The sequence below is a fragment of the Barbatula barbatula genome (assembly GCF_947034865.1).
Source record: "Barbatula barbatula genome assembly, chromosome: 3".
Lineage (NCBI taxonomy): Eukaryota > Metazoa > Chordata > Actinopteri > Cypriniformes > Nemacheilidae > Barbatula > Barbatula barbatula.
The window spans coordinates 12,978,983-12,991,359 of NC_136764.1; the positions used below are offsets into that span (position 1 = coordinate 12,978,983).

Consider the following 12,377-nt stretch of genomic DNA (forward strand, 5'->3'; position numbering starts at 1 on the left):
ACAAGCACGACGAATAACACACACCATTGAGGTTCACTTCACAAGTGCGAGCATTCCTCAGCGCACGGTAAACATCGAGATGCGCGTTCTCAAAAGTTACTGAACTCTATTGGATCAGATAGAGAAATCCACACAACAACCTTAACGCCCACATCTGTAGATCACTGTGACACAATGTACCCAACACGATAAACATATCCTGCTGTTATAGTCAAGCCAGGGTGCTCGCAGTACATACTGTAGCGATGTCGCCTTTTGCAGTTTTAAGAGCGACTATGAAGAAGATGGCTCAATAGTCCCATCAGTAACGAATGCCTAACGCGAGCGGGGAAGCGACTCTTTCAAAATCCCATTTTCCCTCATTACTGTATTCGAGACATGGGTATGGCTCTTGCTCTTGTCAATCTCGTGCATTTGGGTGGGGTGAAGAGAGACGACGGCAACTGCTGCAAGCAATGGAGCGGCATCAATTCCTTTCCAAATATTCCTATTTTTTAGATTTACGTTTTGCATATTGAAATATTACATTAACACTGTCAAAGTAAAGTATGCATTATCCTTTGTCTCTTTGCGTTTATGAGTTAGGTCCATAAACATGTTTTAATTTTTTTGAGGGCTAAATGTATTCAAGTTACAGTTATATAATAGATATTGTGTTGGAGTGCACACTCTCACAGCTATATTTAGAGTGTATTCACATCAAGATTAGCTGAAGGGTTTAGGAATTACAGCTCTTTAATATGTAGCTCACATTTTCGAGGGACCAAAAGTAATCGGACAGTCGAATCAAAAGCTGTTTTATTCACATGTATTGGCCTATAAGGACTATTGGCATGTTAAAGGCCTGGAGTTGATTACATGTGTTTGCATTTAAAAGCTGTTGCTGTGAACCCACACCGTGTGGTCGAGGTAGAACTCCATGCAAGTGAAACAGACTGTATTTTAAGATTTCAAAAAGACTACAAATCCGCCAGAAAGATCCCAGGAACATTAAGAGCCGCCATATCAATAATTTGGTACATTCTGAGTAAAAAACAACACACAGGTGCGGTCAGCAACAAAAAAACCCTGAACATCTACATATAATACAAGTGGTGGATGATGACATCCTCTCCATTATGAAGAAAAACCCATCACCAAAAAAAAGTGCCTAATGCTGGGTTCACACCTAACACAGACAACCGCGTTCCACTCTCTGCTCGTTCGCGGGTGAAAAATAAGTCTTTGCATTAACTTTGTGCTCAAACCCCTAAATTTGTGGTGTGAACCCACCCAGCCACTCATGGAAATAGAATAACAATGCCTGAACACTATTTTACTGAAGATGTTGTCTGCTTATATGAGATATGTCAAACCTTCTCCATAATTTGTATTCCTATTATTCCTATACAGTTTGATATTAGTTTTATCTCTCCAAAAATGCTTTTTAAAGGCAGAAGGCAGACCCCGTCCAGAAAAGTTTTTTGTCATGCTGGTTGGAGATCTCTGAACATCTGAAAGCAATCGATAAGTAAAGTGAAACATTGGTATTTTTATAATTATATATCGTCTGTGAAAGGCATCCTAATGAATTTTGGCATAAATAATATATAATACTATAATTTTGACCCATACAATGTATATTTGGGTATTACCACATTTTCTCCTGCTACTAAAGCCTGGTTTTGTGGTCCAGGGTCACATGTTTGGTAATAATTTTTTTATGTTATGTTTTCAATTTAACTTTCGAAATGAATGCCATCCATGGTGCAGAGAGCTGAGGTGGATTCATGGTCTGATCTACTTCCTTTTCCTGAACAGCCTTCCAAAAAAAAATCAATTTTTTTTCTTCTTCTTGGTCTTGGCCTGGAACACTTTTATTAAATTAAACTGTTATTTATTAAATGTATTAATTGTTATTTAACTCAATTATTTAAATGAGAGTGGTCTCTCAAATGCTTAGGAGTTGCCACTAGGGGCTTGTGATGGTGCTGAGGAGACTGGTGGACAGAGGGATCGGCCAATGGAACCGTAGATTCCACGTTATACACACATAAATTCTGTATATTCCCCTGCATAGTCGTATAGGGTGGGACAGGAAGTTGACTGTGTCCCCACCACATCAGGCATTTATTAATAAAACAACATCTACACATCATTTTTCATTATATAGTTTACATTTAACAAACTTCATTGTGTGCAAGATAAAAGGCATGCAGACCAGTCATGTCATTAATCCTGCGCGCATCTATGGAGCATCATTACTGTTGCGCCTCTTGTTATGCTCTATTGCAATGGATTTGCATTCTTTTTGCGCACTCTCGTTTATGCTGTATTGTTCTCGTAAGTGTGCTCCAACATGCAAGAAAATATTAATGCCAAAAATAACATCGTTTTAAAGCAAAACTACCAATAAAAACACATTTCTGCACTGGTTTAAAATGTGTAATCAAGACATGATGGAAAACGTGTTGATCTTTCATTTCACGTGAATGCAATGAAGAATATTATTAAAGTCCCAGTGAAATAAAAAATTACAATTCATATTTTTTCATGAAATATTGCAGCGTTTAAAGTAAATAGCTTATCAATGTGGGTAATTTTCTTTAAAAGATGTAAACCCTCATAATCAAATTCCTTTTCACTTGGAAATGTGTCAGAATACAGGGATGTGAATTTCTTTAAAAATAAGGCAATCCGAAAACTTAAGATTTAGTACTACACTTCACTAAAATTATGACTGAGCAGCTTTATAACTATCTTTTAAGCGTAGCTGATAATTTCTTTACTCTTAAGTCAATTCTTAGCAGTGTTCTTGTGAGTAATTCTCAGAAGCTCGATAAATGCAAGCCCAGATGTCACAACAAGAACTTTGACAAAAAAATTTATTATTTCAGACTCTCTGTCCACGATATATTGACAGCAAGCGATATATTAATTTACAAGTTCTCATCATCTATGAGGTCAGAATTGAAGACAAACAGCAATAAGCAGAAATAACCAATTAAAACACAGCAGTGTATGATACAATCATTCATATCGATTCTGTCGCTTAATTGATTTTTTTAAACGTTCAAAGCTATGATGATCAAGCAGTTTCATGTTCCATGGGCAAAATTACTCTAAATACAAAGTATTAGCATTTGAGATGCTCTTTAATTCGCTTTTAGTGACCTACATTTTAATGAAACAAAAACAAATTTAAACGAGAAAGAAATAAAGATGTGCTCTCGCGCAAAAGCCCACGCCAATGTTTCAAGAACACAATTTAGGCTAAGTGGTAATTTTGTATACGTACAGTAAATGACTGTATAGTTTGGGTCCTTTGGCAACTGTAAATTAAGTTAAATAGAGGAACAGTTAAGGATGTCGTCATGAGAGGACTCTAAGATATCACTTGAAAGATAAAAATAGCACATAATTTTCCTTTCAGCCATGGAAACAGAAGCTTGGCTTACTTGCAGCTCGTCATTGCTATTTCATTTTGGATTATTTTATTCATGCTTTAGAAGTAAATAACATGAACTATGCAAATAATGATAAACCTGCCAATAGGCTACATTCCTACGTAAATAACTGAATTTTTAACAGTTAGATCTAGGCTTAATATAGACTTTGGAAGTTTTTATAGTTGTTTTTGTTGTATTTTTATACAGTCACTTAATGACAGGTTCAATTATATAGAAATAAATCACAATTAACATTATACATAAACAACAATACACACTTTACACAATATACATACATTTGTACAATATACAATAAATAATAGACAATTGTACACAATATACAATACACACATTTCCATAATATACACATAGTAAACTGTATTATTAAGAGACTTATACATGTATGTGTATCTTTTATATACAGTATAACTCACAGTGATGTATACTGTTAGTGTTGAACTGCGTTGTAAGTGCAGAAGAGAAGATGGAGCTGCATGTGTCCGAAGCTATGCAGTGCAGACATGCCACAGTGCTGTCAGCGTGCTGGTGTTTAGAATCCAGTGTGAGGGGTAGGTGGTGAGTAACTTTAGTATGTTATACCAAAAAGCGGGCCATTCAGCTTTATTTGTGATAGGCCTACGTGCATGCAGTAAACAAACCTATCTTCTCCGCATGGCAACCCATGGCAGTGACACAGACGCACCCCACTGGTGGTGATGGGGGATGGGGCAGAGCTTAAACGAGAAAACCTGACCAAAACAAAACTGTATCATGTATGATACTCCTTAAAATGAAAATGTGTAATAGTATGCATTGCACATGTTCTTTATTTCATCCTGATTTTATGCTTCAATTGCTATTGCGTGCCCTCCACACAGACAAGCCGGAGCTCTCTCCTAGCCACGGGTGACGTCATTGCACGTGTCGTCATCGTTCCCACCAATGTGGACGCTAACCGAGCTCCATTCATACGGTAGCTAAAGATTTACTTACCAAAAGTTTCCAACATGGCAGTATCGGAGCGTAAACAAACAGACACGGGTCGAGGCATCGTGGTGAGGAGTGCTTCTGCGTTCCCGTAATCGGGTTATTAAACTTACCTTAGTTTGAACGATCTGAAGCAGATGAGTAAAGAGACGGGAAGGTTTTTAAGTGACCACGTTGACGCTAGCAACTGCGGTTTTGCAGCCATAACTTCGCAATAAACCACTTAAACTACGCTTTAACCCTTAGTTATGTCAAGAATCGCGTGTGTCATCTGTGTTTTATAGATTCGAGATGACTGGCCTGGATACCGCTTGGATCTTTTCACTTTTCCAGAGCATTATTTGGGGGATCTTGAGTGCGTTTACATCCCGCATGGAGTTATCATGGACAGGTAAATCCGGCGTGACGTCATTCAGAAGCAAGATCATTGTATTACCATTGATTTAACCTAGAAATGCCTTTAAATGAACTAAACACGTGTTTCTAACTCAGAAGTTCTAAGTAAAACATTTGAGTTGAATATATCTGATAATGACATTTCGATTTGCATGGATGCACTTTATATCTGTTAAATTGCAAACCTCCCTATATTTCAACATTTTTAGATCCTCTGAGAATCATTTTTCCAAACAAACCATTAAGTTAATGATTATAACATGTTCTGGTGCTTTGCAGGACAGAGAGGCTGGCGAGAAACATCATGGATGATCTTGGCGATCATGACATCGTGGTGCTGTGTGTGCTTAAGGGGGGTTATCAGTTCTGCGCTGACCTGGTGGAACGCATCAAGGTCCTGTGCCGTAACTACAGCAAGACTCTTCCAATGAGGGTGGACTTCATACGTCTCAAGAGCTACCTGGTGAGCACACCAACAAAATTATTTTGTAGTTTGTTAGGTTTCAAATTTCAGTTCTGTTTAATTTATTTTGCATGCCCTAACTTGAATACTAGGCCAGTTTAGCGTGAACTGTAAAGCGGCATGAAACTGGCATGAGTCATATGATGAATCACAAGTGCATACATGCATAGAAAATCATTTACTTTTACAAATGGATCTTTGTTTATGATTATTTCTGCATGCTGAATGTTTTGGTCTTGTATGTTAATGGCTGTGTAAAGTCGAAACCTGGTTACTAACAAAGTCAACAAAATAGATATAGACCCTCTTTCTTAAAGCAAAACAAAATGTCTCCATGTTTTACTCACCCTCAAAGTTTGGCTTCAGCTTTATTTGCGATAGGCCTACAGTGTATGGAGTAGAGGTCTTCTCGGGTCCAAAGATCTTTACCCGACCTGAAATGACCCGAATCACTTTTTACCCGAACCCGAGACAGACCCGATAACGTTTCTATTTTAAAGCCCCGATCCAAAACAGACCCGAAAACGTTAGACCCGAGTCCGACCCATCGTATATATTTTTTAAGCCGGACCTCGGGTTTTCGGATCTAAGTGGACCCGTGAAGACCTCTTGTATGGAGTAAACAAACCTATTTTCCCCGCATGGCAACCCATGGCAGTGACACAGGCGCACACCGCTGGTGGTGATGGGGGCTGTAGCAGAGCTTCAACGTTAAAACGTAACAGCTGACCCAAACAAAAAAATTATAATGTATGATACTCCTTAAAATAGAAATTTGTAATAGTATGCATTGCACATGTTCTTCATTTCATCCTGATTTTATGGTCCAATTGCTATTGCGTGCACTCCACACAGAGGCATCCTCCACGGAGGCATCCTGGCTGACTGAATATGACTTTCTTCTTGAAGAATAATTCAGTCGTAGTTATAATACCACGTATCATTTTTCGTCCAATCGGTAGATTTTCTGAAGCTCCGTCGTAACAAATGTTTACTGAAGCGAATCGAGGCGTTTGTTTAAGAGAAATATCCATATTGACAGCACTTATAACGTTAATGTCTAGCTTCCATTATCCCTCAGCTGCCCGTGAACCAGAGGCTTGTTTTTCTGGCAGAGGCGGGGATGAATGGTAATACAACTTCGACTGCATTTTCCTTCAAGAAGAAAGTCATATTCAGTCAAGATGCTGTGAGGGTTAGAAAAAAACATGGGGAAATTTTGATTTGCCTCTGAATAATTGTTAATATACAATACATATTCTGAGTCTTGTTGTGAATGAGCTGATAGGTGAAATCAGAGGTTGACAGTACTTAATAATTTTTACTATACTTAAGGACATTTGGAATTATACATTCTGTACTTTTATTTTGGAAAATAATCTACTTCACTACATTATAAAGTGTATGTCATACTTTTTACTCCACAACCTTGCATAAATAATTGTTTACATGTTTTTAACTTTTAAATTTGAATTCAGTACTTTCTTAGTTTGAGTCAAATTAAGCTTTCTTTAACCTAAATTGAATTGGGTATATCGTTTGTGTTTGGGTGTAGTGCATCTTTTATTCAACAGAGGGCATCATGACTTTATGTTTGTGAAGTTTGGTTTCTCCGCTCAGGCTTTGAGATGGCAAGGTCAATTGATTTTGTATATGAACTTTGAGAGGAAGGATGGTTTGAAGAGGTCACAGTACTGTCATGTTTCACCACATTCCTAAAATATTTTAAATTAAGCAAAAAGCACAGGCTGTGTTATTTCACATGGTTTTTATTTCAAACCAGAACGACCAGTCAACTCAAGATCTCCATATAGAGGGAGCAGAGAATCTCCCTGTGCTGAGTGGAAAGGTAAAAACATTCTTTGGCTTCTTATATTTTTCCATAATTTAGTAAAATTGTAAGTTAGGAGAGCTTTAGGAAAAGAACACATGTTGATGTTTCTTCTTTTTTTCCATACAGTGAATGCTAATGGTTATCAAACCTGTATGAAATCATAGTGCAGTCATGTAAGAGAAAGAGAAAGTATTCCCTCTCAAAATTTTTCACACTGTTTTCTGCCTCAAAGGCTCAGATCATGACCTCAGCATGTCAACATCTATATATCTTTTTTCTAAAAGTAGAAACACCTCTTATTGCCTGCTGGGAAATAGTGATTGTACATCAGAGAAATGAGAGTGAGTCAGAGTTGGAGTAACTGACATTGGTGTGCAAGGAACAATGGCAGTTGCTTTGGGTCTCTGGTTGATCTAATGTTGATGTGACACAGGAAAAAACTTCACCGCTGAGCTTTATGTCTATGGTGCAGTGTTGAATGAATGATGCTGTGAGTCTAGACAGATAATGTATTGTTTATATATTTTTTACATTGGTTTGGAGCCTTCCAGACAGCACTAAACTAATCTTATGCTAAGAGGATTTGTTTTTCATTATAATATGCCATACTGTTATAATCCAAGAAAGCTAAAATCAAATGAATGTAAATCTTATAAAGGAATGGCATGAAAGCATGTCTCCTTATATTTTATGCATTATAATATTCGATATATGTTAAATACGTTTTCATCATAAATACTTTTTTATTATGTGATGCAGTAAAAATATTGTCTGGTATTTCTTTAATAAATAAATAATGTGACAAAAACAACTCTCTTTAAATATGGGTTTTAATAACATTTCCTTTTAAAAAAATTGTTTCATTAGATTTATTGAAATAATCAGCTGTGCCCTTCTTCTGTGTGTCTGCATCATTTGATGAATGTGGTGATGTTTATACACCCAGAGCATTTACAGTCAGTTCTGTCTTGTCTTTGTCTTTACATGTACTGAAGAATGTCCTGATTGTGGAGGTAAGTCTGCTGTCAGATTTGCTCTGTCTGTCTAGATAAACTCATACCGTTTTTTGTTTGCTTTAATATCCTTTTAAACAAATGGGCTTTCAGATGTCTTATTGAAAATTCCTTTTCTTACTGTCTCATTCTTTCAATATGATTGAGCATTTCAGAGGTCAGTCAAGCCTGTACCGTTTGTTCTCCCGTTTATTCCAACGATAAATGTTCATTTAATGTTTCGAGGGACTTGTTTTCAATGTTCCAAGCAATGTTTTTATTCTAATTGCCAATTTTGTCAATCTTCCTCATGCAGTAAAACCATGTATACATACATTTGTAGCACACATACTGCAGACAATTACTCCAACACACAGTTTATTAAATTGTATTGTATATATGATGCATGCATTTTACCAAGACATGTATAAGTTTACATCTTTTGTGTCTTGGTTCTCATAGGCCATCGTAGACACTGGAAAGACCATGAAGACTCTGCTGGATCACGTTAAAGCGTTAGGGCCCAAGATGATCAAAGTAGCTAGGTGGGTCCATAGACTAAAGCTAAACTCAGAAACAAAATATTACTATCCCCTTAGCACACATTTTCATCAATTCTGTCTGGTTTTTGGGGATCTTCAAAGAGATATTTTCATCGGTTTGTGTGATTTTTGGGGGATATTTTTGTATCTTTTGCAGTTTGCTGGTGAAAAGGGTGCCCAATGGGACAGGTTACATGCCAGACTGTAAGTGATGACTGTAAGGGATACTTCCCAAAATATTACAATTCCGTCATCTGCTCAACTACATGTTATTTTAAAATTGTTTGACTTCTGTGGATAATTCCACACACAAAGTTGTCACATGACTAGAAGACTTGGCACACAAGTGTCTACAGTAATTACTTATCTAACATATATCACAAGCTTGACAGCCCCATTTCTTCTATCAAATAGATCAGCTTGGAAGTTGTGTCTTTGCAACATCTCTTTTGTTTTTCATAAATGAAGTAAAAATCATACACACTAATAAAAGGTGCTTCAATGGCATCGAAGAACCTTTTGTTCGCCACAAAGAACCTATTGTAAACAGAAAGGTTCTTCAGATTATAAAAGGTAAGAATGAGATGGTTCTTTAAAGAACCTTTAGTTGAATGGTTCTTTTATTGTATGGTATCGCTGTGAAGAACCTTTAAAGCACCTTTATTTTTAAGAGTATATGGGTTTGGAAAGACAAGAATGAGTAAATAAGACATAATTAAAATATTTGGTCGAACTTTCTCAAATAGTTTGCATATGATTTGTATTTACGGGATGATACCTCATTTACTGTATGTGAATGCTCAGAAGATCAGCACTTTTCAATCTTTGCAGACATTGAGATAGGTCTGCATTTTATTTCCCATACAAATTTTTGGGTGTGCCTCAAAATGTCTTTTGTTTCATGTGGCACAGCCAAAAGCCAACCATTTTAAAGACACGTAAGCCTACTGATTTTATTTGTTACATTTTTTTTACTTTGAAACATTACATGATATATGGAAACACAAACTATTGATAGTTTCAATACAAACTAAAAATGTAATTTCCAATGCTTAATGTGATCTTTATTCCAGATGTTGGATTTGAAATCGCCAATCGATTTGTGGTCGGTTATGCCTTGGATTACAATGAATACTTCAGAGATCTAAATGTAAGACTCCCTTTATCAACATTTGGCACATGATCGGTGTTAGTTTGAATAAAAACTGACATGATGATAATGCTGACATGAATTATTTTTTTATTGTGTGTGTGCCAATCTGCATAAATGTTGTTTGACACTTCTGTCAAAAAGCTTTTTAAAGGCTTATTGCCAGAACCTCCCCTAAGGAAGGACTCCACCCGTTTGTCTACATATTCCAGAATTTATAAGCGACAGCCGGAGTGAGATCAGCATATCAGGCGCTAACATGCTACAGTGAAACATGCATAAGTTTCCTCTTAAAATTCCCTTAACAGTTATTTTATGTTTGCTTTAACTGAACTGTAAGGATTTATTATTGAAGCATGCCTGTAATGTCTACCCAAAGCCTGAGATGACAGACAGCATTAGCAGTGTGGGAATTAGAAAGGAAAATCTCTCTGTAGCTGCATAGCATTCTATTTATCTCCATTTGGAGGACTGGTTGCTAGGGGTAAGTGAGCTGTTGTGAAAAATGACACCCACTTCAGAGAACGCCCCGGGCTGTTATATTGTTTTGTAATTATCCTGCAATCTAGAATCTATCTCTCACATGCATACATCATAGACAGACAGTAGCTCTGATCCAAAAACTAGTAAGATGTTGGCACCCAGAGATGTTAGCATCTGCTGACATCATGGTGGCATAAGTCATCTTATTCATCTCATGTAGGCCGCAACATTATACTGACTTCTAGATACTCCATTTTGATCAAAACCTAAGGAAACACAATCCCAGAATGCATTGTGTCACGCTTAGTAAAAAAACGTACATGAATTAATGCATTACAGATCTGTCACTTCTGTTTCTATTTTTTTTCTTTTTCCGGCTTTATGTCAGTCTATGTCTTTCTGTAGGTTTTTGAATAGTCTTTCTGTCTGTATTTCTGTTTTCTCTCTGTCTATAAGGAGGGAGGTGATAACATTTGTATTAAGATTTGTTCTCATTGATGCGTGTAGTGTGTTGTGCTGAATGACTTATGATGGTCTTTGTCTTTCTCTTTCACAGCACATATGTGTGATCAGCGATAGTGGGAAACAGAAATATAAGGTTTGAAGGTCTCACTCCTTAGATCAATATCTGATGTTGACTCGGGAGGATGGATGTCAACCATACATCACATATAAGGTGTTATCGGACACTTTTCAACAGATTATCCTCCTGTTATTTCTTACGGTCCTGTCTATGGCTATGTTCGGAATTTAATACCACTTACTACTTGTGCAGTAAACAGTGCAGTATATGCCTACCATTCAACACTTTTGAGCAATTATTCCACAATAATAATATTAAGCAGTGATGTTGTACAGTATTACATGGCCTCATTCCATCACACTGCATCACAAGTGTCTACTATTTATCAACTTGGAAAGTAAAAGAGTTGTTTTTGGTCAGTTTTCAAGACAAATAATGAAAGAGAATAGCAATTGTGTCTGTACCTAATTCTGGGTCATTCATTACATTAGAAATAAAAAGTAAGAGTGGTGTCAGATATAATGTGCATACTATGCACAGAGTACACAGCACATACTCTAGAAATAGTAAAAAGTAGCATGTTTAGGTATGCTATTCTGAACATGGCTAAAGGGACAGTTCACCCAGAAATCTGTATAAATCTGTATAAATGTCTTTGTTCTGATGAACACAGAGAAAGATATTTGTAAGAATGCTCTTAACCAAACCCGTTTTTGGCCACCATTGACCATAGTATGAGAAAGGACAATGGTAGTCAAAAATGCCCCCAGAACTTTGTTTGCTTTCCAACATAATTCAAAATATCCTATGTATCTCAAAATATCAGAACAAAGAAATGTATAAAGCAATTGTTCCTCCTATGTTAGTCAATGGTGACCAAGAACGGTTGGTTACAAGCATTATTACAAATATGTTTCTCTAAGTACTCCAAGAACTTGATGGTGTTTTTTTTGGTGAACTGTCCCTTTAATATGTTTAGAATAACTATGTTCTTCTTACAAGGTGTGATCAAGAATGAAGAATATTTGAACTTGTATTCTACCAATCCATGAATAGCTGTTTACTTATGCTTTCATACTTTTTGCTTTCTAATGTATTACACTTGACACAGCACACTCACTTTTCACCAGGAGATTTTTTTCAGAGAACAAAATGTGAATTAGCTTTACAATTATTGCCCTACTTTTATAAACTGTCATTTTGTATTCAAGTATTTGTCATAATGTTTACATTTTATAATATCTTCATGTATTTTAACAACAATAAAACCGAATGGATTCATATTTGTTGTCATGTACGTCACTTTTCATTTCATGTACCGAACAATACAGATGAAAGCATGCCTGTTTGTTGACGGAGCATTCGATGTGCCATTGTTACGTATAGATCAGCAGTCATACTTCAGTGAAAGAACTCAAACATGCCATACACCTGTGCACACACAATGGGATGAAGTACAACAGAGCATATCTGGGTGTGTGTTACGTAACAGCCTCAATTGCTTGTTGTTTCACCAGCCTCTTTTCGTTGTTCGTGCATGTGAATTCTGTGGTGCGTTTCTGTCAGATACGATGGCAGG

The 12,377-nt window shown here is 36.6% G+C and overlaps 1 protein-coding gene across 2 annotated transcripts; it reads left to right on the plus strand.

The window, feature by feature from the left end:
- Positions 1 to 4,346: 4,346 nt before the first annotated feature.
- Positions 4,347 to 12,080, plus strand: prtfdc1b (phosphoribosyl transferase domain containing 1b). Of its 2 annotated transcripts, XM_079453454.1 has the most exons (9): positions 4,347 to 4,483; positions 4,700 to 4,806; positions 5,091 to 5,274; positions 7,058 to 7,123; positions 8,104 to 8,121; positions 8,563 to 8,645; positions 8,800 to 8,846; positions 9,716 to 9,792; positions 10,832 to 12,080. In XM_079453454.1, the coding sequence occupies exons 1-9, from the start codon at positions 4,436 to 4,438 to the stop codon at positions 10,877 to 10,879; spliced, it is 678 nt and encodes a 225-aa protein (XP_079309580.1). In that variant the 5' UTR covers positions 4,347 to 4,435; the 3' UTR covers positions 10,880 to 12,080. The 2 variants fall into 2 exon arrangements, with proteins under 2 accessions (XP_079309580.1, XP_079309581.1); XM_079453455.1 differs by lacking the exon at positions 10,832 to 12,080 and having other exon boundaries at positions 8,800 to 8,859; positions 9,716 to 9,756.
- The last annotated feature ends 297 nt before the right edge of the window (positions 12,081 to 12,377 follow it).